This window comes from Aulonocara sp. 'chitande type north' Nkhata Bay, linkage group LG22 (assembly GCF_057382095.1).
Source record: "Aulonocara sp. 'chitande type north' Nkhata Bay isolate Kocher_YH1m ecotype deep benthic linkage group LG22, A_spYH_male_GT1.1, whole genome shotgun sequence".
In the NCBI taxonomy this organism is placed as follows: Eukaryota; Metazoa; Chordata; class Actinopteri; order Cichliformes; family Cichlidae; genus Aulonocara; species Aulonocara sp. 'chitande type north' Nkhata Bay.
This window is the reverse complement of record NC_141364.1, coordinates 10,822,951-10,850,289: the sequence shown is the minus strand read 5'-3', so window position 1 is coordinate 10,850,289 and position 27,339 is coordinate 10,822,951. Positions and strand designations below refer to the sequence as shown.

General features: G+C 41.0%; 1 protein-coding gene and 1 long non-coding RNA gene across 2 annotated transcripts in view; one reads left to right on the top strand and one right to left on the bottom strand.

Moving 5' to 3' along the window:
• Nucleotides 1-3,672, bottom strand: part of nedd9 (neural precursor cell expressed, developmentally down-regulated 9) — a 35,847-nt gene extending 32,175 nt beyond the window's left edge. Inside the window, exon 1 of the mRNA XM_086281449.1 lies at nt 3,251-3,672. Coding sequence (XP_086137575.1) covers nt 3,251-3,262 — 12 coding nt within the window. The 5' untranslated portion in view covers nt 3,263-3,672. The remainder of the gene's footprint in view (nt 1-3,250) is intronic.
• The window catches only part of LOC147303569 (uncharacterized), a 97,453-nt gene that overhangs the window by 20,890 nt on the left and 49,224 nt on the right, over nt 1-27,339 (top strand). The gene's annotated exons all lie outside the window — the stretch shown is intronic.

Genomic DNA, 27,339 nt, shown 5'->3' with positions numbered 1-27,339 from the left:
CGCTCCTCGACCTCCCCGACTCCCATCAACCCCACCCCAACGGCTCGACCCCCACTATACAGCCAACTCTGTTTGCCCTCTCGTTCTTCCCGCAACTTCCTCTCCTTTTCATTTTCTGCAGGCCCCTTCAGCACCACAGATCCTCCTCCTCACTCTTAGAACAATGTCTGCTATGCTCTCTCCTCCAGTTCCCTTCAGTGCTGGCTGACTGCCTAGAACCTGAACCCATTAAAAAAAATACAAACACTTTGAAAAGCACATTTTGGGCCAGAGTTTGGCTTCATCTAATCACTCTTCACTCTGGTTGTGGAGCTATTTCTACAACGGTTACATCAGCTACAAAGGAATGAGACCTGGGTGTTTAAAACTGTGTCACGACCCTTTAAAAGGACAGTTCTGGGCAAGTACATTCTTCACGTCCAAGTCCAACTTCCAGCAGGGACATCCTTCATTTAAGGCATCATATCGAGAGCTTTAACTCAAAAGAATTAAAGGAGTTGATCGTTTTTACCTGTTATCACAAAAGCAGCAGGTTAATTATGGAGCTTTAGCATTACTGTTGCAGTTTGTTAGCACTGGACAGAGCCTGGCTGGCAGTTTCCTCCTGTTTCCAGTCGTTATACTATGGTATGTGAAGTATCTCCAAGCCAATAAGCAAATTGAATCTCTCATAATCCTCTCTATCTCCATATTTTGTTCTTGAACTCTACAGAACAGCTTTGCTCAGTCTGAAACGAGCCGTTTTAGCTCCTCCCCCTTGAGGCCAACTTTGTTCTGACTGGCTGCCATTCACGAACAGAGGGCTCAAACTGTAGGTGGGTGGGGCTTTATGAACTAAGAACCATAGCTGTGTGACTGTGATGGCTGTAAGAGGAATATCTCCGCTCTATGACATCACTCAGACCCAAAGGTAGAAAAAAACTGTCTGAATCTGAGCGTTTAGAGCCCGAACTTTTGGCTCACAGGGATTACTCACTAAACACAGACCTCATTAAGTGAAACTAAAAATATAACCATCCGCCTCTGTAACAGTGACAAGACAGAAAATAAGGAAAAAGCAAAATAGGTCCCCTTCATACTAATTTATGTCTCATCTTTCTTTGTCCTCCATTTCCCTGGAAGAGCTCCGCCTCTGTGAGGTTCATCATGGGGATTACACACATTTGGTGACCTATGGAAAAAGGCACCCCGTTTCACACCTGAACACCTGTTGGAAACTATCTCTAGAGGCGTCTGATCAGATCGCGGCGCCTCACCTCAGGTCACGTGAACCACATGAGGGGGAGGGGTCGGCCTCGCTTGTTAAGCATGTGTTGAAACACTACCACTCTGCGAGGACAGGGACGCTCTTAATATAGCTGTAAATATCGAGTGGCTGTCGGGATGTGATGCAGTAGAGCTGTGACCGGCTGAAACTAGATAATCGCAGTAGTGACGTGAAATGTGTCACCTAACCGGAGCCTTGGGCTAATTTCCCACCCTCCTTTCCTCTGCCACAGCCTTGCATAACGTGGATATGTTTATTGTAAACAAAGAGCGCTGTCTACATGATCTCTGTGCTCTGGCTATCTTCTGAATGTGACAAACAAAGGAGTCAGACGTCAGAGAGCGGAGTGTGTATACTGCACAGATATCCTCCCTACAGGCTGATAATGGCCTGAAACGGTGGTGTTTATCATATTTATGAGCATGCACTGATCAGTCTCATTGTTCAGGGTGAATACAGTGACCGTGGAGACATGCTCGAAGTTATTTCCCCACTTTCAAATCCTCCTCTGGCCTCACACCCAAACTATCACCCTTGGCTCTGTGAACTGTGTACTTGACAGGACAATGAGTCAGTGAGCATGACGCACATATGCAGCGAGCACGCCCTCCAGTCACAAATCTGCTGAAGAGTGACCAGAAGACTGAAGAAAAAAAGCCAAACCTCATAGCAGAGAGAATCCCAGCCAACACCGAGGCAAACAGCTACTTCACACATCAGAAAACAGCCAGTGAAAACTGAATCAAGTGCCCTCAAAACCCCCAAAACCCTCACAAAAGACTATTGCCCCTTTAACGGGGCAAGGAAGACCTCAGACCCAAGAACATGAAGCAAAGGAAAAGTGCTAAAATGCAATCACATCCAGAGTAAATTCAAAGCTTCCTCCTGATGAAGTGACATCCAGCTGTTCCATCCATCACTGTCGAAGCCTCCAATTGTCTACACCCTGATGTAAAGACCTGTGGTTGTAGCCGATGATGCAGAGGTGACTTTCCCTTTTAATCCCAGTAACTGCATTTGACAGCATTAACAACAGTCTTTTCTGTCTGTTTGAGAGCTGGTCTGATTTTACAGCATCCTAAACCACATTACAGCGAGCTTTACTCACAAAAGAAAACCCACTACCATAAAATATCCACAGCATCAAAAACAGGATAATAATCACAGATTTATAGCACTAAACTAAATATCTCTGAGGGGGGGGGGGGGGGGGGGGGGGCTTTCAGCTGTTGTGGAAATGACCTGCAGTTAGCTGAGCATTTTGATCTCCAAGGAGCCAAGCCAAACAACAATGTAATGTCACTCCACATCCACTACCATGAATCTTCTCTAAAGATATATATTTTTTTATCTATTTTTTTTTTTACAACCGCTTTCATAACCCAATAGTCCTTTTTTAAAACATTTTTAAACAATATCTCTAAGTATTTGCTAATTACACCTCCTATAATGTGTATTTGTCACAAATTTCTTTGTCATAACCTGATATCTTCAGGTTTTAGACTTCAAAAAAATACAATTTTCTGACATTGTCTAATCTAATGTTGTGGTGAGTCCAAGGAGGGGGCCTCAAAGTTGTTTTCATTTTAATTCCCTTTACGCCCCTGTGATGGAAAACGTAACCTGCAGATTTAAAGTGACGCATACTGACTTGTGCAGCACATTTACACACACACACACACACACACCAAGCAGAAACAAAAAAGGCACGTTTCAGCAAGTCATTAGTGCAGTTTCCCCTTCTTTTTTTAACCAGTTCATAAGAAAAAAGCAACCCGGATGTATTCACTGAAATAAGTTGTGATTACCGCCACGAATACAGAAGCGTTAACATTTCACATTCACGTCGACTCAAAAAGAAATCTCCGACAGCATCAAGATTTGTTGTCATTATCCAGGTTAAACAACACAACAAATATCCAGCCTTAATAACACAAAAAACTGAGATGTAGCATCAAATCCAGCCCGCGGCGCTTCACTTACTTTGTATTTCATCTTGCCGCTTCTCTTTCTGACTCCAGTTAAAGTGAGAAATATCCGCTTTACCGCGACACACAGCGGCACGTCGGAATAACCGGAGGCACTATTAAGAGTTTTTCTTCTTCTTCTTCCTGTGCGGTTAACCAGCCATCCAGAGATTCATATGCAGAGAAACACGCAATGATCTAGCTGACTCCAGTCCGCCGCTTTCTACTCCTCTACTCCGGAGAACCGCTCACCACACCGACTCCTGCAGCTCATTAACATTAGGCGCTCCTGATTGGCCCAACTAAAACCCTCTAACCACGCCCGCTTACGGTCTGCTAGAAATCTGCGACGTCATCGTCGTATCAAAATAAAATAAAGGAAAAAAATAGAGTAGAAAGAAAATATTTTAAAAATTAAATTGCCAAAAAAATAAATTAAAAAATTGAATTAAAACAAGAATTCTAAAAATCTAAAAATATTATATAAAAATAATAATAAACAGTAGAATATGAAGAAAAAAATTATTCTCTCAACTTTCTGTCGGTTTTTCAGGGTATAGAAATGTTAATTGTAGCATAACTTAATGCCAGGCGTAAAACAAAATATCATTAAAAAGGCTTTATTTTTTTATTTTTCTCCATTTATTCTGCACATTTACAACTGATATAAAGTGATCTTTATTTTTTTTAATAAAAGTTAATAAAAGACACCACAAAAATGCAATCGTTATAAGTTACAGTGTGAACAGACAATTGTCCAGACGAACGAGAAATATCTATGATATCATATATAATGTATAACATCTATATTTAAGTTTCTCGTATCACTAAACGACGGTACAGCTAAAATCACTGTGACCAGCTTTTCTGAATCAATTAATGAACACATACATTTACATATGAAACATTACCAGTCACCAACATTTGTCTTGCACTTGTCCCATCAAGGAAGCCTAAGTAATTATATGCTACCTGACGCTTTGTTATGGTGTACTGTAAGTGCATAAAGTACAGTACAACAGTCTCTAAAAAAAGAGTTATTTTAACATAATCTGTGCACCTGTAGAAATTACAGACTAGCATATTTGTTTGTGCATAAAGTTTACAACATTGGCCATCATTTCTGATGACATGAGTTAAATAACTAACTTAAAGTCACTACATTTAAAACTTTACCTCCCAAACAGAATCAGTAAATAGTTTGCTACCAGTCCTCTTTACATGAGGCACTCATTATTACACTCTTTTTAGTGTTAAATTCAACATCGTACTGCAAACCACAGCTTGAGCAGGAGACAAAAGAACTAAATCAAGTTCATTACAAGTAACGCATTACTGCCCATCTCCGATTACTTTTGTCAAGTAACGAGTAAAGTAAGGGATTACTATTGCAAAAATGGTAATCAGATTACCGTTACATTCCCGTAGGAACGCTGCGTTACTGCGTTACTAAAACCGTGAGTTTTTTGCGAGAATGTCTCATGACAGTGACCTAAGCGAGTGCGAAGTTTGTGACAACAGCTGTGTGCAGATCAACAATGGATAATATATGGAGTGGGGAGAGCGAAAAAAAACCCCTAAACTTCCAAGCAAGAACCGAGTGCGCTACAACGTAATGGGAAATTCATAGAGAATCTGGCAGATTCTTCCACTGACCGCTGCAGCACACCTGCACCAGGGTAAACCTCCGCCTACCCTACTTTACAGGTGAAAATAGAGCAACAGGACCGCTAGTCTTTGACTTTATTTATTTTCTGCTGTGTTTTACTTGCATCTATTTGAAAGACTGAGTGTAAACACCAAAAAAATATTTTATTTTATGTGCTGGAATGTGCAGAAAATAGGTTTAAATATTAAACAAATTTCTTCCAGTCAGAGAATGTTGCATATAATTTAATATTTGCTTGATGCATAAAGTTAAAAGATTAAAACTAATAAAACAAGTTTTAAAAAGAGACTTTTCCATTTGATTACATTTTGTATGATGGATTATGCAGAAAAAGTAGAATTGGGCTGAAAGATCTATTGCTTTATCACCTATTCAGTTGTAAATCGTGTTTTTAAAAAGTAACTAAGTAATTAATTACTTTTGAAAATAAGTAACCAGTAAAGTAATGGGATTACTTTTGGCGGGAAGTAATCAGTAATTAGTTACTTATTACTTTTTTCAAGTAACTTGACCAACACTGCCTGCAGGTATGAGGCTGTTGTTCTCCTTTATTTCATAGTGGACAGAAATGATTTTTTGGAGTGGCACAAATAATTTGTGTGGCATCAGATTTGATGCAGAACAGCTGATTGTTCTGTAAATAGTTTTAAATGTTTATTTAAAAAATGCCTTGGCTGCATTTTTAGGTAAACGGCTGCAAAAAACTTTGTTTGCATAACTCAGTTACTTTTTTGAAGAAGTAACTATATAATTAATTGCCCAACACTGGTCATTATATACTGTATTTTGCAGACAGAGAGTTACAGACTCTCTCCCAGACCACGGACTCATAATACAAGTCAGAGCTTTATTAAAAAAAAAAAAAGAAAAGTTGTGTTTTCAAAATTGGAGTTCAAGTTATTTTTACTTCCAATAGTGTTAATATACTACAAAGGTCATGAACAAGATTTTTTTTCATTTTCATTGTAAGTAGGCTAAAGCAGTTAATTAAAAGTAGTCTAACATAAATGTAAATGCTGTAATTTGATTATTTTAATCAACCATGTAATTTGGATGGATTTGATGACCACTATATCCGCTTAGCTAACCCTTAAAGTTTGAAGAACGAAAGAAGAAAAGGGTGGCTTGTGTTATCCCACAAGAGGAAGGTTCTGGTTTTGAATCTGCAGATTGTTTGGGGCCCTGCTGTGGGTGCTTTGGTTACTAGTGATTCTAAATGGGGTGTAGGTGTGAATGGCTGTCTACGTTTCTGTGTCAAACCTATGACTCACTCTTAATTTGTCGTGGGAAAGCTAGAGCCTATTGCGCTGTGACAGCTGGGATAGACTAGCTATTCCACAACCCTGAACTTGTCAAGCAGTTATCAGCACGGTGGATCATCTGCCTGAGCTGTAACCGTGTACTGTGTACTCATTTCTAATCCTGTCCATCCTGGTCACTCTCAATAAGAATTTCAACATCTTCAACTCTGCCACTTCTAGACATCATAGACATCTTCTCTATCACTTTTGCGGCCATCTTTCTGACACAAATCACCATTGACACTCGTCTCCACCTGCCCCACCCTGCCTGCACTCTATAAATGTAAGTAAATTTAAAAAATTGGAGATACATCCAGCTTAAAAACATTTTCTCTATTGTAGTTAACATGTGGCACAATCCCGCTGATACACGTTTGTAAGTTCAGCAAGAAGAATATGTGCTGGTTGTTATTCTTAGAAATGGTGACAACAGAAGGGTGTCAGGAAACTGCGACTATGCAACATTTTCCCCTGTGCTTTGATGTTACTGTAAATTCAGAATGGCAACACCTAATAAAACTGCTTCTTAACACTTTCATCTTTCTGTTAAATAGATAAACAGAAAAAAGAATAGCTTTTGCCACGGCTGTTCACAAGTGCAAACGTATGTAGGAATGATTTAGCTATGCAGTGACAGACAGGAGACAGTTTTCAGATTCAGTCATGACTGAATGATCTCAAAAAGAGTTTCGTACAGTTTGAAAACAATGACTGATTATTTTTGACTGTAAACACAATAAAGCACCTTAATGGAAGAATTAAATAAACTGATCAGTGCATACAGCAGTATGATCCAGCAGCTCTTACCATATATGTTTCTGTAAGTCACAAAAGGTTTATATGAAAAGTAAAACATTGCTAAAGTCTGAAAAAGTCTCTGTATGCATGAAATTGGCTCCCTATAAAACTATCGCAACTCAGAATACTCAGATACCATAAAAATATATTTTAAAACTCACCAAAATGCAATTTATTGTCCTCACAGGCCAGAAAAAAGGTCAATTTACATTATTTTAAGGTTAACTTTTGTGCTTACCCCAAACGAAGGAAAGACGAAGTGGGTGAAAGTTGCGATGTCACTTCTTTAATGTGAGCTCCAATGTAACGGAGGTGAGAAAAAACACCCAATATCTGACAAGCTGACAAACAAGCAGGAAAGCCTTCCTCTCTTTTCTCACACCTATGCTCGCATGCGCTCAAAATGTGCATCTCATGACCTCACACACCACACACACGCAAACACACACACCACACAGGAAAAAAGCCCCCTCGCTATGACAGCAGGGCTCGTGGAGGTCTGTCTGTTGCAGTGGGCTGCCTTCTGTGGGCCTGTGTGCTATTACTTTAAAGGGGCTGAAATCTCCTGTAATTAGCCTGCATCTCATGCTCTAATTTGTGTCAGCTCATTTATCACAATCACAGGGACCCTATCGGCTCTCATTGTCCCCCGTGAACAGTCATATCCTCAGATGAATGGCTCCTGTAAGGGCGCTCAAAACACTCGTTTGTGAAACATACACCATGCCCAGCTGGAGCCCATTCTCCGAGCCACAAGTGGGCACGGGGGGGCTATTCTTCTGTGTATGGCATGTGATTATGTGCATGCAAGCACCTGTTTCCTATGATAAACAAAACTCATTTTCCCATCTGTTTATATCAGCGCCGGGAAGAAAGCAGCCTGAAAGAGAGAGAGAGAAAAAAGCCAAAAAGGTTGTTTATCCTCTTTGCACAACATTTGGCTGAACTGAATGAGTCCATTAGTCTTCAGTCTCGACTGAGCGTGCCATTTCAGCTGGCTTTTACTCTACCCCGACATGCATCATCAGCTCATTGGCAGGAATGAGTGAATAAGAGAAAAAAAATGATCCTCTTCAGCGTTGGTTGCAGCCCAGGATCCTGCTTTTGGATCTAAGCAGAGAAGCCAGGGGAAGATTTGCACTGGCATCAAGGGCTCAAGTCGCCATGACAACCGCCACCATGGCTGCAGTATTTGTGGCCTCTCACCTACTGTATTACAAGAGCTGAAAGGGCCTCCCGTCTCTGGAGTTGCAGAGGTCTCAGAGTGTTATTACGGCACATTTCAGCACGGAAATAGCCAGTAATAGTGCGAGTGAAAAACGAGCCGGACGCCTTTCATCTCCGCCAGGTGTCTGTGATGTTTTGGTTACATAAGCACCCCTGCAGATACGGCCCCAGGTTTCATCAGAGTGCAGAGCAGCCAGAAGTAGAGATCATGAGGGGTGGGGGTGGGGGGCTATGCTCACTGCTGCTTGGGTGGATGGACGGGAGCAGGAGGTGGAGGTGTTGGTGGTTCCTGACAAAAGCTCTTCTGTGTAGGCCAGGTTGAGATAGCCCCCTCACTGCTCCCCGTGAAAAAACGTCCCTCAAACTCTCGTAAACTAGCTGAGGCAGATTTATAGATGCTCCACCAACCCTTGTTGCTCAGACAGGCGAGTCCCCACCACCAACACCACCTCCACCCAGTCCCTGTGACCTATGGCAGCCTCGTGTCCGAGGAGCAGCAAAGGAATGCACAAAACACACAAGACAAGAAGACTACTGAAAAAATATGAGTGCGCTTACTTAGCTGATCCTTTTCTGTCGTTTGTCTTTTAAACTCTGAATACATGCGCTTTAAAGAGTCATTCTCTTAAATCAAACAGGGTTCTCAGCAATAGAGGTGACACTGCAGCTCTACTAAAAGCTTTATAAAAGAGACTTTATGTCCTGTGGGGTCAAGCAGGTATTACCTGCAGACAGACAAGACAAAGCAGCAACCTGCATGAAATAAAACCAGCACAGGGATTCGAGATGCCACTCTAATCCAGAGTGTTGGAGGAACCCTGAGGCCAGCCTGATGGATGCAACAACTCCTTGGAAAGGAAAAGACTGAAAGTTGTATTCCCAGGACTTCGTGTGGAAATTCTCTCCCCACTAACACAAAGCCTATCAAGGTGGTTGGAAATTCTGTCTTTAGGAAATACAAGAGTAACCCACAATTAATTGCTTCTTTCCTTAAGTAACCAACTGTTTCTTGTCTTTGACCAGCTCGGTAATTCTGACTGTGGAGTCCTTGAGCCTTGGACTGTAGGCCAGGATCACATTTCAAGCCCATTAGTTTGTTTTGGACATCCTTGAGTTTTAGCATTGACCTCAAACATTAGCGTCTCTCTCAAACTGACCTGGCTTTCATACTGAAGATCATTCAACCTTCAAGACATGTGTTCATTGTCAGTCTTTCTATATACAGTAAAGGTGAAATAGCATTTCTCTTAGATTTAATGTAAGACAACCTTAAAGTGGAAGAATAGACATCACAGTGCATTAACAATAGATGTAACACAACAGAAACAAACTCGGACCAGTAGCTATTAAGCTACATGCACACTGAAAGCGATTAGCAGGGATCTTTCAATCACAGAACGCAAATTACATCGGGCGACTTCAAGTGACAGCGAAGCAAGCTTCTGGCTGTCAGCTTTAAAAAAGAAATTGATAAAATATGGTGCAATGTAAAGCAGAGGTATGCGTTATCATGGTGCGTTCACACCAAAGATGAAGTAAGGTTTCACTTGTTTAAATACAGTTACACTGAGAAACCCACAAACCTTCGTCACTAACAGTGAAAAGTATGAAGAGGTGTGCAGCAGACAGTTGAAAGTGGAAGTAACAGTAACATATTTTCAGGAGTTACCATGAAGACATATGATTTTTCTCACCTATCTCGGAGCTCTTCTAAACATTATCTGTGGTTTAGTATGTTTGGGATGTGTGTGACAGTATGTGATGTGTGAGGTATCAAGTATAGTGTACAAATCTGTGCCAAATGAAATAAGTGGAGCACCTGTTTGTGAGGCGCAGCCAATCAAAAAACAGCAGAGGTGACACTCGATCTTCCTTTGGTCGTCATCATCTGAGCCAGTTTCATCGTTGCGCTTGATGGTTTTTGCGACTGTACTTGTACACACTCAAAGTTGTAACAATTTTTCGGACTGACTGAGCTTTATTTGTTAAAGACAGAGGTCTCTCTTTACTTTGCTGATTGATTCTTGTCATAATATGAACTCTAACAGTTGTCAATTAGGGCTGTCAGCTGTGTACAGTACTTCCTACAACACAACTGATGGTCCCAACCCCATTAAGAAGGCAAAAAATATTCCACCCCGCAAAGGCACATCTGTGAAGTGAAAACCATTTAAGGTGACCACATCATGAAGCTCATTGAGAGAAGGCCAAGTGTTTGCAACGCTGTCAACAAAGCGAAAGGTCGCTACTTTCAGGAAACCAAAATATAATTTATAATTTTTTCTTTGCTGCATAATTCCATATATCCTGCTTCATATCTATGATGTCTTCAGTATGTATCTACAATGCTGAAAGCAGTAAAAATAAAGAAAAACTAATCTATCTATCTATCTGTATGTGTATTTGGACCATCAAAGATATGCAAAGCTATTCTACAGACTAGAATAAAAATGGAGGGAATGGAATCTTCATGTCTGACTCTATTTTTGAAAGAACTTATTTTCTAAACAAAAAACACACATGGAGCCATTTTCCCACTTAAACTGGATACTGGTAGAACTGACACAGTGATCCCTACATGGCATTAGTCTGACCACTTTTCCAAGGTAGTCAGTCGTAAAAGCTCATATAAACTCTGTGCTGTGCTTAATGTATTCCGCCACACAGCTCAAGCATTACAGTAGATTAATTTCCTTCTGCATCATTAGTTGAATCAAACTGAGATCAGAAGTAACAGTACCAGCATTAAAGGTCTGTAGCCTTTAGCAGCTGCTCCAAGGCTCCAGCTCGACCAACCTCAATAACATGAAGGGTCTCATTTACTTCTGATTGTCACAGTTGTATTTCAATGACCTGAATAGCTCCTTGTACGCGGCTAAATACTTTGCTTTATTTGGCCTTCAGCTTGGCAGTGATATAACCGATCTGTAGTCGATGAAAAACAAGGCCATAAAAGTCTGCAGTAGCCTGAGATTGGGCTGCACACGTAAATGCTCACTGTGAAAGTGAATTACGCTTAACTGGTTGCCAAGGCCATCTTTTAATACCCCAAGTTCAATGTTCACTCTGTTTTTACCCCTCTCACTTGTTCATTCATTGTACATTGCCTGGGCACACCTTCCCTTGTGAGTAATTTGCCTCTGGATTGGTCTTGTATTCTGCTGCAGAGCCAACTGTTCATCATTCTGTCACCAGCTACTGTGTGATAATGCTTCAGTGTCAGGAACGGTTTTAAAATTCAGGCGACATACAGACATCCCTGCACACAGCAGAGGTTTATCCGTGGAAATAAGAGCTGAAAATTTCCCATTTTGCTCTCTAAATATGAGGACGACGAGGTCAGACGCTTGATATTGACTTGGGTTCAGGCCTTGCTTCCAATCATTCTCTCCAGTGAGCAATAAGTCTGGACAATGTAGTGTATGCCACTCAATCTACAGCAGGCACACAAGTTGTTAGACAGTCTGATCCTCAGCTTGTGAACAATGTCCCTTATGTGAGCATTCACCTCCAATATCAACCTCTTTTTGTCTAACTGTCAGTTATTGTCATTCACACAGATATGCCAGGTGCCGTCGTGGACCTATAGAGGTCTAGAAGTGTGTGAAAAATAGAAAGATTCCAGTCTATGCAGGCAAAGTCATGTGAAAAAGTGCACGTCACCCGACTAAACAAGAAAACAAAGCGTTCTCACATGTGGTTGTCGTTGTGAAAGGGTGTATTTTCACCGTGGCCATCATTTTTTTCCTAAACCAAACCAAGTAGTTTTGGTGCCTAAGTCTAGCTAAACAGAGCATGAAAGCGAACAGTCCAAAAGACTGGTATCTTGGGTGGAAATTTGTTGCCACCGCTACCCCTTCTGTATCACAATACAGGCTTTTGTTGGTCTTTGAAAGTGTACACCAGTACTTTTATTCAGAAAGACTGCACAGTTGAGCCTGTTTATTCTCATGGTGTCTAAAGGGTATACTGCTGTTTTGTCAAAGCAACTGTTATGTTAGAAATATCCAAAAGTGGAACTTTGGTGCCCGGGGCCCAATGTAGTGGTCGCACAAGTAGTAAGAGACAACTGTCAACTGGACGCATATTTCAGGCCCCTTGGTGTGATATTTAAATGCCCTAGGTACCATTAACTTGCATTTTTCATTGTGGAAGGGTGTAGTTTAACCTAGTCCAATACCTTTTCCTGCAGCTAACCAAGCAGGGAGTGAATACATAACAAAACAAAGGTGATTGCAATGGCTCAAAGCTCTCAGAATGAACACCAACCACAGTCTGACGTGACAAGCTTGTATTTTCTTTATTACCTTAAATCTGAAAATAAGTATAAAAAGATGGAAAATTGAAAGTAAAACATTATGGAGGCAATAATCTTATTCATTATTCGTATAGTGACACTGTGACATACAAGAATTTAAGTGTGAGCGAATTGTAATGGATAGACGAACCAACTGCTTTTTCAATGTGGTTAAATAAAAATAATGAAATTCATTACGAGAAGAAAAAGAAGAGGTTATGAATCAATAAATATGTGAAAATTAGTGTGTTTTAGAGCAGCGGTCCCCAACCCCCGGGCCTCGGACCGGTACCGGTCCGTGAGTCGTTTGGTACCGGGCCGTGAGAGTTGAGGCTCAGGTGTGAAATGTATGGTTTTCAGGATTTTTATCGGTTTTCAGCGTTATTTTGTTATCGTTTTTATCGTTAACTCGGTTTTCCTGGGTCTTTTCACGTGTGTTATGAATAAATCTTCTTTTTTTCGGTACCGGTACTAGTTTTATTTTGTTGTATTTATCCACGACACCTTAAAGGCCGGTCCGTGAAAATATTGTCGGGCATAAACCGGTCCGTGGCGCAAAAAAGGTTGGGGACCGCTGTTTTAGAGCATTCTGGACCGTACGTTCTCACTGTGAACGATCCAGGAAAAGACAGTCAGATTAGGAGTGCTTCTCTGTGGATGACCTGTCCTTTACAAAGCCAACAAACTGTCTGTGTAATGTGAAACATTTCTCCAGAGACCCCTTTATATCAAGGCTTTCTAACTGCAGGATGCAGCGGTTAGCAGCCACGATACATACCTGTAGGGATACATTTTTATCCTCACTGGCAATAAAAATTATTTAGTGGAGGGAAAAATATGTAGACCTTTTCTGGTCTACATATTCCTCTTTTACCCCTGCAAATCATACTTTAATTATAACAGTGAAATTACTGGTGGAAATCTCAGCTAAAAATAGTGATCTGCTAGCAAGCAGCATAGTTAGCTAGCACTCTAGCTAGCTAAAGTACGAGCTGAAAGTACTGTGAAAGAAACTGTCGAAATTACATTTTTCACAAGCATGTGATGAACAGTCAAAATATAGTTGCAAGCACTGATCAAATCTTGATACTGAAACTGGACACACTATTAAAAAGAGCAGCTAAGGCTACTTTTGTTAGCTAAAAGAGGTTAGATAATTGAGTGCCTATTGTGATAAATGAGAAGATGAATCCAATAGCTTAATGGCTTAATGGATAAATGGTAGACACTAAAACTAATCAATGAACACTTTTTAATTAATTTTAAAGATAGAGCACCTCTAGCTCCTCCAGGTGTTAGCATGAATAAAACATGACCAAACATAATGACATCCCATTCGAAAATGAACAGGCTTCATGTTTGGTGTTGATGGATGCACCTGAGTTAATATAAGGCACTGTGGGGGGTTTGTCAGAGTGAAAAGGTGTGAGTGTCCTGGTCTTGGATTTAAAGTCTGGGCTGGGATTTGAAGATTAAGCCTGATAATGTGTTAACTGTCACTCGTGAGCTGCAAGATGCCTTCCTGCTTGGTTGGAGGTATGATAAGGCTTCTAGTTGGCAAGGAGACAGACTGAGTGTATTGACCTCCCGTGCTCTCTGTCTGATTGCAGAGTGGTGTAGAGGTGTGTGTGGCCCTGTATGTGTGTTTACTGTATGGTGGATGTGTGAGCACACACAGCTTTAATCACTAATCCCGGGCTGCCTTAAAAGCAGAAGCAGTGTGGGGGTGAAATGAGACTCTGAGCTGAGATTGAGATGATGAAAGTGTTTGTGTGTTTTTGAGCTCATCGGTCTTTGTGTGATGAAACTAGGCTTTGTATTTCTCTTTAATCAATACTGTCATTCAGCCTGCTGATGCTGGGTTTGATGTTCGAGGAAAGAAAAGCAGCATAAAATCAGTACAAGGCGTTTAGGAGATATTTGTTTTTAAAACATTAATAAGGCTTTGCAGTCATCACAGCAGCTTGTGAAATAGTGACAACATCAAATCTATTTATTAATGTATCTAGAAACCAGTTTTCGTGAAATTATTATGTTCATTACATTATTATGTTTGATATGTTACTTGGGCAGGTTTAGGCACTAAAAACAACTTGGGTTGGTTTAGGAAAAAATTGCAGACTCAGTGAAAATAAACCCTTTCATGATGTGAACTACACAAACACACGATGCTATATTTTTATGTTCACCAGAGTCTAGACATTACATCTAAACTTGTGCTGAGTGACGTGAAGAAATGTGACACAAACACAGATGACGTTTTGTGGCGATTTCACATTGTGCTATGAAACACCACTGTATGCAGCTAAAATGACCATTTTTTGCATAATATTAATCATTAGAAAATCATTAGTACTCTGAATTAAAGCATGTAAGCATGTTTTTGTTATATGTTAATCAAAATAAGAAACTAGAAAAATATGCTTTATATATCTCAAAGTTAGGAAATGTCTTTGTTGCAACAGATATGTAGGTATGTAGCCAGAGCATTCTTAATTATTAGAGTGCCTGATAAGTCAACAAAATACAAGCAGAAAAACAAAGTATAATGCCAAAGAAAAGATAAGATAGAGGAAAATAAATGTGAGAAACATAGCCCCACCCTCCATTTGTTCCAAAGGCTCAATAAAGAAATAAAAATATCACTCAAATAGAAAATAATTATCCATCCATCCATCTTCTTCCGCTTTATCTGGGGCCGGGTCGCTGGGGCAGCAGCCTAAGCAGAGAAGCCCAGACCTCCCTCTCCCCAGCCACCTCCTCTAGCTTATCCGGGGGAACACCAAGGCGTTCCAGGCCAGCCAAGAGATATAATCTCTCCAGCGTGTCCTGGGTCTGCCCCGGGGCCTCCTCCCGGTGGGACATGCCCGGAACACCTCACCCAGGAGGCATCCTTGTCAGATGCCCGAACCACCACTTCTTTCGATGTGGAGGAGCAGAGGCCCTCCCGGATGGCCGAACTTCTCACCCCATCTCTAAGGGAGAGACCAGCCACCCTTCGGAGGAAGCTCATTTCCACCGCTTGTATCTGCGATCTCGTTCTTTCGGTCACTACCCACAGCTCATGGCCATAGGTGAGGGCAGGGACGTAGATCGACCAGTAAATTGAGAGCTTCGCTTTTACACTCAGCTCTCTCTTCACCACTCTTCATTCTTCATTACTATTTTATCTGTATATATTCACTAAATACTGATTTTTGAATGTTTTAGATCACAAAGCGATGTAAGTGTTATTATTTCGAGACCGTAAAACCTCAAAATACTCAGTTTAACTCATATACAGTGGAGCAAAAAAGTATTTAGTCAGCCACCGATTGTGCAAGTTCCCCCACTTAAAATGATGACAGAGGTCAGTAATTTGCACCAGAGGTACACTTCAACTGTGAGAGACAGAATGAAAAAAAAATCCATGAATCCACATGGTAGGATTTGTAAAGAATTTATTCGTAAATTAGGGTGGAAAATAAGTATTTGGTCACCTCAAACAAGGAAAATCTCTGGCTCTCACAGACCTGTAACGTCCTCTGTAAGAAGCTTTTCTGTCCCCCACTCGTTACCTGTATGAATGGCACCTGTTTGAACTCATCATCTGTATAAAAGACACCTGTCCACAGCCTCAAACAGTCAGACTCCAAACTCCGCCATGGCCAAGACCAAAGAGCTTTCGAAGGACACCAGGAAAAGTATTGTAGACCTGCACCAGACTGGGAAGAGTGAATCTACAATAGGCAAGCAGCTTGGTGTGAAAAAATCAACTGTGGGAGCAATCATCAGAAAATGGAAGACATACAAGACCACTGATAATCTCCCTCGATCTGGGGCTCCACGCAAGATCTCATCCCGTGGGGTCAAAATGATCATGAGAACAGTGAGCAAAGATCCCAGAACCACACGGGGGGACCTGGTGAATGACCTGCAGAGAGCTGGGACCAAAGTAACAAAGGTCACCATCAGTAACACACTACAACGGCAGGGAATCAAATCCCGCAGTGCCAGACGTGTTCCGCTGCTGAAGCCAGTGCATGTCCAGGCCCGTCTGAAGTTTGCCAGAGAGCACATGGATGATACAGCAGAGGATTGGGAGAATGTCATGTGGTCAGATGAAACCAAAGTAGAACTTTTTGGTATAAACTCAACTCGTCGTGTTTGGAGGACGAAGAATACCGAGTTGCATCCCAAGAACACCATACCTACTGTGAAGCATGGGGGTGGAAACATCATGCTATGGGGCTGTTTTTCTGCCAAGGGGACAGGACGACTGATCCGTGTTAAGGACAGAATGAATGGGGCCATGTATCGTGAGATTTTGAGCCAAAACCTCCTTCCATCAGTGAGAACTTTGAAGATGAAACGAGGCTGGGTCTTCCAACATGACAATGATCCAAAACACACCGCCCGGGCAACAAAGGAGTGGCTCCGTAAGAAGCATTTGAAAGTCCTGGAGTGGCCTGGCCAGTCTCCAGACCTCAACCCCATAGAAAATCTGTGGCGGGAGTTGAAAGTCCGTGTTGCTCGGCGGCAGCCCCAAAACATCACTGCTCTCGAGAAGATCTGCATGGAGGAATGGGCCAAAATACCAGCTACTGTGTGTGCAAACCTGGTAAAGACCTATAGTAAACGTTTGACCTCTGTTATTACCAACAAAGGTTATGTTACAAAGTATTGAGTTGTATTTTTCTTATTGACCAAATACTTATTTTCCACCCTGATTTATGAATAAATTCTTTACAAATCCTACCATGTGGATTCATGGATTTTTTTTTCACATTCTGTCTCTCACAGTTGAAGTGTACCTCTGGTGCAAATTACTGACCTCTGTCATCATTTTAGGTGGGGGAACTTGCACAATCGGTGGCTGACTAAATACTTTTTTGCCCCACTGTAACTCAGACAAATGTTTCAAATCTTTGATAACTAGAGCCAAAACTGTGAATTTATTATCAAACATGTTGAGTGGATTAGTCCTGATTGACGGTCTGGGTAATCCTTTCAGCACTAAATTAAGCTTTAAATCAATTCTTATTCATACAGAGCAAACATCTCAACAATCTGACACTATCTTGTGTATTTAATCTCATGTGCAGACAAGTCTGTTCAGTCTCTTGGTTTTATCTTCCTCTATTTTTAAAATTCCTTACTTCTGCTCCTCCTTTATTCAAATGTGTGCCAAAGATTTATCTGCCTGTGTGATGGATCCAGCACATTGAGACCGAGGCTACTTTCAGTTCGAGGCTTTGAAACAAAGCATGGAGGGAAAAACATAGTGGTTTTGGCTTTGCTCTGCTGGTTATTTATGGAGAGGATCCATCCATCCTTTTGTGCTCTGCGGGCAGGGGCGATGCGGGTGGGAATTCTGGGAATTGAAGGATCTAAACGAGGCAACGCTGCCACCAAACCCCCGACCCCCCCTTCAGCATGTTGGTGGAGGGGGAAGACTGCCAGCGCCTGGAGCTTTTAACATACTCCAGAGTGCAGCCACAAATATGCATAAAAACATAAATGACTATGATTTTATGAGTGATTCCTGACCTTTGACTCCTCCTCTGGCCTTTTACTCACCATTTTGTTGAGAGATAAACTGCTTTCTGCCAAGTGCCCTACTTTAAGCTTCTTCTGACTGCACTGTACACGCCAACCTTTTTTTTTTTTCCCCCTTCCTGCATTATTTAGCCAAGACTAATGTTCAATGCAGCTTTTCTCCCCCGTGGTCATACCTGCACGCTAATGTTTTCTTAACAAAACCTTACAAAAACAGTATTGAGACAAAGCACAATCATTCCAAGGGGCTTGAGCAAATATGTGAATAAGCAGGAAGGAAAGTCAGTGATACAATGTAAGCCATCCGTGCTGGGGTCTTTGTGTGCCTCTGGTATGGCTTGGAAATGGGGTTCTGGTTTCCTGCATACCCCGCTGACTGAGATGAATGGGTGTAGTGTGGGTAGTTTCTTAATGAACTCATAGCAGGGTGTAGTCTGGGCTGGAAGATTGCTCAACACAAAGTCTGGAGCGAAAATGCTACAAATCTAATTGTGGCTCTGGAGAACGGGGTCTGACTGCTCTGATTGCTTTCTGGTTGCTCTTGTCAGGACACGGAGCTCTGCCCAGGATCTGTGGCTGAAAAGTAAAGCTAGCATTTGGCTTGTATCCGGGTTTGGTGTTGGCTGTGGGTGCAGATGAGACGCGGTGAAATGAGGGACATCACAAGGATTAACTGTGTAGCGTTTCTTCAGACATGAAAGGGAAACAAACACATTTCGTCAGCCTGATGTGTAGGAGTGCTGTGTTGTCAGCCATGTGTGCCAACACCTGGAAACAAAAACACTGGAAACAGAAAGTTACCTGAAAACAAAACCCTCATGTATGAGGGACAGAGGCAGAACAATGGTTCATTCATAGTATTGTACCACTTTCTGGATGGAGTTTCCCAATCTTACATCCTTTACTGATGTACATTTTAACACAGATATGGTGCTTTAGATTGTTATCATTGTCCTACAGTTACTAGCAGTTTAAAGGCTGGAAATTAGCATCCTTAGCACCCCGTTAAGAACATTAAACACCAAACTACGCTACTTTAACAGTTTCCTTTCAGAAAGACACATTTATTTTACTTCTCTCCTAATTAAATGCAGACAAATGTTAGTATCATTTTCAGAATCTCTTCTTAAAGATCGGTTTATCACTCATCATTGAAGTTTTTAACATCTGATCTCGTTAGTGACGCTTTCATCCTCTTCTGCTTATCCCTGGGGGGTAGCTATACTTGAAGATGACAAACCCTTTTCTTAATCCCAGTGACTAAACCCTTCATTGGTCAATTGTTTTTTTGTTGAGCCATCATAGGTTTGCTCAGTGTAATGATAAGTCAAATCTGTTCAGGTAAAGTGTGGTTTTACTCACATTAGTTGGTTTGCCGGCACATCAGTTATGTCATAATTTATAATGACATTTATAAACTACCTTTTGTGTGACCACAATAGCTGAAAAGCAGATAAACAAATCATTCTAACTACTATGACTTCACATTTGCTTCCCAGTATGTTCCTAATAATTGTAATTACTGCAAAAATTGCTGGGATATTATATGTAAATCCAGTGAGTCAGGTCTCCGTGGTAATCCAAGATCATGGTGAATTGCCAGCCTTCCAACACCAGAAGTCATCTTCTGACTCACACTTCCACAAAAGTACCTCCCTCTGCCAGGACAGAATCAGCCTCTTCGTTCTGGGTGGAGAGTTGCACCAAGTCTACTTTGGGGGTTACTACCGTATTAAAGCACTGTTATGTTACAGCAAAAAAGCCCTGCTTTTGACTCTTGAGCGTTTCCATGTGTGGAGTTTGGCTAACTGGTGATTGTAAATTGGTTCTATGTGTAAATGTGACCATTGTCTACCCTGCCCTCTCTGTATGGCATCTGGGATAGGCTCTGAATTCTAAAAACTGCCCAAACTGAACCCTGGACTTCATACACAGTCAAGAAAATGGATGGATCATTTCTATGTAGCCTTTTCCTACCATGGTTGCTGCTTAATTGATGAAATGACCTAAACTGGTGCTCAGGTCAACCCAATTTTGGTTTGCATGTCTGAATTTATTTTGGACTTTCTACTAATACACACAGGGTCAAAAGTATTCATGCGCTGATGATTTTGCCAGATACTTGACCACTGTTCTTGGTAAAATCAGTAGAGTTCATTTAAATTGGTTGGTTTCTTGATGAAGACCTAGCTTTTAAATGTAACCCATATGTTTTCAGTAGAGTTGAGGTCAGGGCTTTGGGAAAGGCTATTCCAGAAGCTTAATATCCATTCCAAAACCAGCTTTGATATGTGTTTGGGATCATTGTCCCCCTGGAACGCCCAGTTGTGTCCGAGTTTCAAACATGCAGCTGTTGATTTAACATGAAGTTGAAGAATTTGGAGGTAGTCCTTCATTGTTCAGTACAACTGGCAGCAAAACAGTCCCGAAGTATAATGCCACCACCATGCTTAACAGTTGGTGCTGTGCTCTTACGTTTGAAAACTACATCTTTAATTCTTTTTTTTTAAACTTTTTATTTTGTACTTTTTCCAATTTTATAGTACATGCAAACAAAAATATGAACAAAGAACACAAAAGAAACAAACTAAAAAAAAAGGGACACCTAATCTGTGGAAGAGGGGAAAAAAAAAAACCCAACGAGGAGAGGTCCCTGCCTTATGGGGCTGAGTGAGTCTTATAGGCTATCCATTTTGTCCACTGTTTTCGGTGTTTGTCAGATTTCAGTCTCAAAGTGTAGGTCATTTTCTCCATTATATATATATGTCCTCGATTACATCAGTCCATTCTTCCAATTTTAAAGGGTCACTTTTCAGCCAGTTTTTTGTTATTACCTTTTTGCTTGACAACAACATAATTTTAAACAAATAATGGTCCTCCTTTCTTACATTTTCCCATATTCCAAAATACATTACTCGTGCCTCACACAGCACGTCATACCCCAGCACTTTCTTCATTGTTACCGCAATGCTTTCCCAGTAAGGTTTGATATTTTTACACTTCCAAAACACATGAGAATGATTGGCGTCCCAGTCTCCACATAATCTCCAGCATTGTTGGGCTGTTTTCAGCTGCTTGCGTTTGATATAAGGAGTAATAAAGAACCTAATCACATTTTTCCAGCCATATTCTCTCCATCGTCTAGAGCTGGTGGAATTATGCTGTGTGAGACATACGGATCGCCAGTCATCCTCTGACAACTCAAGATGTAATTCAGATTCCCACTTTTGTTTGATATATAATGTTTCATTCCTATTCAAATTTTGCAGGCCATTATATAATTTCGATAAAATTCTTGATGGAGGATTTTTATATGCACCTATTATTATTTCTATTACATGGCTTCCTTCTCTCAAGAACTTCTTCCTAATTTCTGTATTGTAAAAATGTCTTAATTGAAAATACCTAAATAAATCTGATTTATCCAGTCCAAATTGTCTCTGTAGATTCTCGAAGGATTTGAATGTTGTCCCGTCTATTAATGTGCACATTGCTGTAATTCCTTTATTGACCCATCTTAAAAATGTACTATCCCATTGTCCACTTGAAAACTACATCTTTAATCCTCCAAATATAACGCTTGTCATTGTGCCTAAAAAGCTCAATCTTTGTCTCGTCTCACCATAAAACATTTCTCCAGAAGGCATTTGGGATATCCATGTGTGCAGCCGCAAATTTGAGTGAAACTTGAAGGTGTTGACTTTGGAGCAAAGGTTCCTTCATTGGTCAGCATCCTCTCAGTCCACGATGAACTACAAAGATTGCTAGTTGCTGGATAAAATCCTAATTGATTTCCTGTTTTCTGATGGTGACAGTTTGAGTCTTCTTCCAGGCTAAGTGGTGACACGTCCTGCAGTCAACTGAGACTGAAGAAGTCACTTGGATGAGTGATGAAACATTTCTCCCACTGAAAACACTACGCCCAGTTGAACAGAATAAACTTTTTGCGATCTGAATAACTTGTATATAAAGTTGTTTTGGCTGAAGATCTTCTAATCTGCAGTTAAGAAATGGTTCAAAGAGACCTTCCCAACTTGTATAGATCTACGACTCTCCTTCTTACATCTTCATTGAGTTTCTTGAACTTTCCCACTGATAAATCCAATGAGTGCTGACTAAAAATAAATCCTTTTCATACCGGCAAAGAGAAACCAGTTTCAGTAAATCATGATCACCAACTATCTAATTGTAGAACCTTAAGCACCAAAAATATTTAAGTTATTATATTTGAACCTGCATGTGTACGTTCGAGCCTGTGTGGATTAGAGAAAATCCAGAATAAATACAAACTTTTGTACCCAGTTCTTGTTTTTTAAAGTCATTAAATAGTCTGTACAATCAATTACATCCCGGAAAAAGAACAGTTCAAAGAAATCATTAAAAGCCCCAAATTACCATGACTTTCATGCTCATGATGAGTGGATGCAAACATCTAACCACAAATGTACATCAGCTAGAAAAAAAAGAGACACAAAACCAAAATGAGGTTGGTGACTTGAAGTGAAGACCGCTCATCTTTAATGGGAATTCTGCTGTCCAATTAAAATAAAACAAAGTACCTAAAAATCGCTTAAGTTTATCTTTGACACAAATTGTTCAAAAAAGAGTCTTCTTGCTTTTTTCAGAGAGCTGGCTAAAGATCTAAGATAGTAAAATCTGAGCTCTGCTGAAGGAAAATGTTTCATGTTTTCTGTGCTAGCAATAACTTGGAAAACATTAATTTAGAAGCCACTAGCACATTAGCTATCACACAAAATAGATGTTTACAGCAGGGCTGAGATTGTTATGATCAAACCGATTTTCCACTGAAAAAACCTCAACATCAACAGCTGCGCAGATACAAAACATGTCTTCAGGACAGCAGAGGTTTACATTCACAGGATCGGACCTCCAGCATGTCTCCATTGCCTAAAAGCCCTCTGCTTAAATAGCTCCTGTCTCTCTCTCTCTCCTTTAAACACACTCGTGCACAAACACAGCCAGACGTGTGGTCGTGAGTCTGATCCAGTTTCTGCTCTCGGCCATCCGGAGTGGTTTCATCTCAATGCTGTGCCCCCTTCTGCAGTCAGAGTCGATCTGAATGAGCCAGCCACACACACAGGAGTCATGCACGAGCCTTCACATTTAATATGTATAGATGTAGCAAGAGCTGGGCAACGTAGCTGCACCGCAAAATAGTTTTAAAGCACTGAATTCTTCAGCGAAACCAGCAGTGGAACAATCTGTACTTTTGACTCCAGGTCTGGTAAAAGATCAGGTGTTTTTTTCCCGTGTGATCGATCCTTTGTGAGAACTGCTTTTTAGCTTTGAGCCTTTTTAGACATAAAGGAAGTTTTCTCTGCACATGAAAGAACATCTACTCCTGAAAAACTCAAATTTGGAAATGCAAAGTGTTCTCTGGAGAGTGAGGAAGGTGGAACTAAAGGAATAGTTGGAAACTTGCACAGAAAGCACGAGTCCAGAAACTGAACCATCTTAATTTTCACTTAACTGGGACCCAGGCAAAGCAACTTCTCCTGCTGTACTGTGAAAGGCATCACCCGGATTATACATTATTACAAATGTTACTACTTTTTTTCTCATTCCTCTTTGTCACACTTTGCTCGTCAATTTTCATCGTCTAATTTTGTTGGTAAGAGTGGCACTCAGTGCGGTCTTCTGTTGCTGTAGCCCATCTGCTTCAATGCGTTGTTCAGAAAGGTTCTTCTGCATACCCTGGTAGTAATGAGTGTTTATTTGAGCAGTCTAGCCATTCACCTCTGACCTGTGGCATCAACGATCCTTTTTTAACAAAGAGAAGTGCTGCTCACTGGATGGTTTTGCTCTTTGCACCATTCTTTGTAAATCCGAGAGATGGTTGTGCGTTTCTGTCTTTCGATCGGACAACAGAGGCTCGGTTCTCGTTTGTTTGGCTTGCATTTATGTTCTCGCTTCCATTCCTGATGGTGTTTTCTATTTCCAGTAGAGATCAATTTCTTGTGGCATTTTATGGATGCAATTAAGCGGCCATGCCTTGAGTGCACTCAATAAACACTGAGTTTAATGCCTGATGAAGGTCCATGTCAGAAATAGTTTTCAAAATAAATCACCCAGTATGTTTCCAACGTGATTCACATTAGTGTGCTATTAGATCCTCTTTGTGCAAGAGCATTTTTAATCATTACCAAAATAAGGAATGAGTGTCATAATAAGCCACCACAGCTACTTTTCTTTTTCTAATTTCTTTTCCGTAAGATGTTCTGAGCCCTGCACTTACAGAAGTAATGCTCATCAGCCTGGCAGGAACATTTCCACAAATTCTTACCACCTTAGATTTAGAAATGTATAAATTTAGTAACAGATGCTGAAGACGAGACAGAAGCCTTAAGAACAGATGAAGAATCCATTTGTGAAAGAATGTGCCTGACTTGACCAACCATTTGTTTTTGCTATTGAGTTCGTGTTGGCGCAGGAACGTTAAATGATGTTTATATTTGTGTTCCTCTGGCTCGAGGGAGCAGGTTTGGGTTTTAATGTGGGTGAAAAATGGGCCTCGCTGTAAATCATTTCATATTCCAAGTCATGGACGAAACAACTGGAGCTTGACTGTGTTAGGGTCCTCGAGAAACACACTAAACCTGAAACTTGAGGCATTTGTTCCACAGCTCATAATTATATATATTTTTTCCAGGGGTATAAAAAAAAACCATCTCGTGGATAAAAACAAAGAAAAGAAAACAATACAAGCAGCTAACCTTTTGTCTCTGAGCCACACACGTCTGGTTTTCACCACCGACAGTGAGGCTGTTTGCCCTGAACAGCCGGGCAGATTTCCCCATTTAGCTGAAAAATATGGATTCCTTGTCCTCCACCATCACCTGGGGCTAAACCAATTCCACCAGAGCCGTTCCCTGAGCTGCCGGCCGGAATGAAAACAGGCCGGGATACCGGCTCTTACGGCTGCTGCGGGGCATCCAGCTCCGATCCTGACCTGATATAACCTGCCTGCATGAGGCTCCCCGGAGGGAGCCGCATCCTGCGTCACCCACTTTATCTAGACCTCATTTCATCTTGGAATATACACGCAAACTGCAAAGAGGCCACGTTAAGCTCTAAGAAAGGTGAGCAACGTTTGCTGGTGAGCGATAAAGTATCTTCAGGGTATGCTAACGAAGCCTCTGGGGGACGGAAAGATGTTCCGAATTTAAAATAATAAAATCTTTTTTTTCTTCTTTTTTCCTGAAAAGAAGCATGAAAAATAATCTCCCTCATGTTGCAAAGAGGAACTTGGAGAGATCCCTCCAGTCTAAAATAACCGTGACGAAAACGCTACTGTTTACTCTGTTATAGCTAATATATACACGTTTCCTGTGAAACAGGTCATAAAACATTATATTTGCTTTTATTGCTGCTAACAGAAGTCAAAACAGAAATGAAACTGTCTGTGTACAAAGTCTAAAATAGACTTCCACTGTTGTCTGAAAACGTTTAAGCTGGAAGCTTCTTCCTGCTGTTGTAAATACTCACCAGAGCGCAAAACATGCATCAATCCACCAAAATAGACCCCAACAAAAACAGTTTAGTCAGGTTACAGAGAAATTTGCTAATATTGACTTTTATACTAAAATATACACTTTTGAGCTTTGGATATTTGATCCTCAGTTGGAGGGTAGGAGTTTGCATATCAGCAAGCGTGCAAAAGATCCCCGGTTTGATGCTGGGTAAAACACAAGCCCACAGGTCAGTAGTTTGTTGTAGGGCTAACACTCACATTCACACTTGTGGCCAGTTTAGAATCGCCAATGAACCTAACCCCACTGACTGCATTTGGACTCTGGGGGGTAACCACAATACTTAGAGGCTGTACATAGACATGGGGGGAACATGCAAGCTTCACAAAGAAAGGCCTCAGCCTGATGGTGGATTTGATGGTGGACTCTGGTGCTGTCCCCATCCAATGATGAAGGTTTTTAATTTTCATGAAAAAAGGCTCCTGAAATCTTTATCTTGTCCTTTCCGACAAGTCTGTGCATGAAATCTGTTCAGTATTTGGTGAAGTCTTTTGCTGCCAGTGCACTGCACCTTGCCACATTTGTCTCATAAATTCAGCGTTGTTGTTTGGACAAGCCCATGTCATGTTTATTTTGTTGGTTTTCTCGGTGCACTCGAACAATAGCAAGTCTATCAGCAGAGTTTCCTATTCTCATATTTTGCAGTTCTGCAGCTGTAGCCACAAATGGCCATGTCCTATTATAATAACAAGCCTGCTGAGCCATTCTCTCACATATCACTGCCATCCTCCCTTTGCCTGTTTTCAGCCCGCTGAGGCGTTTACTGTAAATCACTGTCGCACTGAGGCTGGATCTGCCTGTCATTTGGATGCAACGTTCCCATTATGAAGCAACCTGATTTTCTTCGCAGCTATGAATATAATTTAAGCTGCCAACCACAGCCTCTTTTTTATGGTCTGATCCAAACCCAAGTGATGCTTTTAGGACACAACTGTGCTAAACAATGGCTATATTTTTGCTTTCTACAGTTTTCCTCTCTGCTCTGCTTTCGCACTAGCGCACTCAGAGCTCCTCTTTCCTTTCTTGTGCTTTTTGTGTGAGCTGTATTTTATCCTGACAGGTCTGTGGAGGTATGGTACAGTAATACCACCACACCCTGCAGTTAGCCCAACACAACAAAAGGCCTCCATTTGGGGATTATACTGTACAGGATGTATTTGACTGCAAACAGCAGGGTTAGTCTTTCACTCTCCTTGTTTGTTTACCATAGTAGGTCTCCAGTGAATGAACACAGGGACAACTTGAGCTCTTTTATTACCCTGATAAATGTCAGGCTGAGGGTTTAAGAAAGTCTGAGGGGAAAGGGGAAGGCATTTGTTTGGATGGTGTTTGCAGAGTACAGAAATAGCAAATAAAATCGAAGGAGTCAAACAAAAGGTTTCGGTTTCTAAATATAATTCGATTAGTTTTGAGGGGTGAATGTGCTGCACAGGCATCTGGCAGAAAACTTGAATATTTCTGACTCACAGCTTGAGGTTTTTCTTGCTTTGCCAATCAACAGGGCCTCCAACTGATGGCACTCATTGAAGAACATTGCAAAACATAGATGGTTTTCAATCACTGGTGTAAAATATTATATAACGTGTTGTGGTGTTCCATGTAAAATAATGTGAATTCATGTGTGTTACTCATAAAGTTGTGTTTTTTCAACTGGATATGTAGGAGAAGACTTGTTCTGTGTAATTAAGGGTACAACAGGAGCCTAATGTGGTCATTACAGGTGCG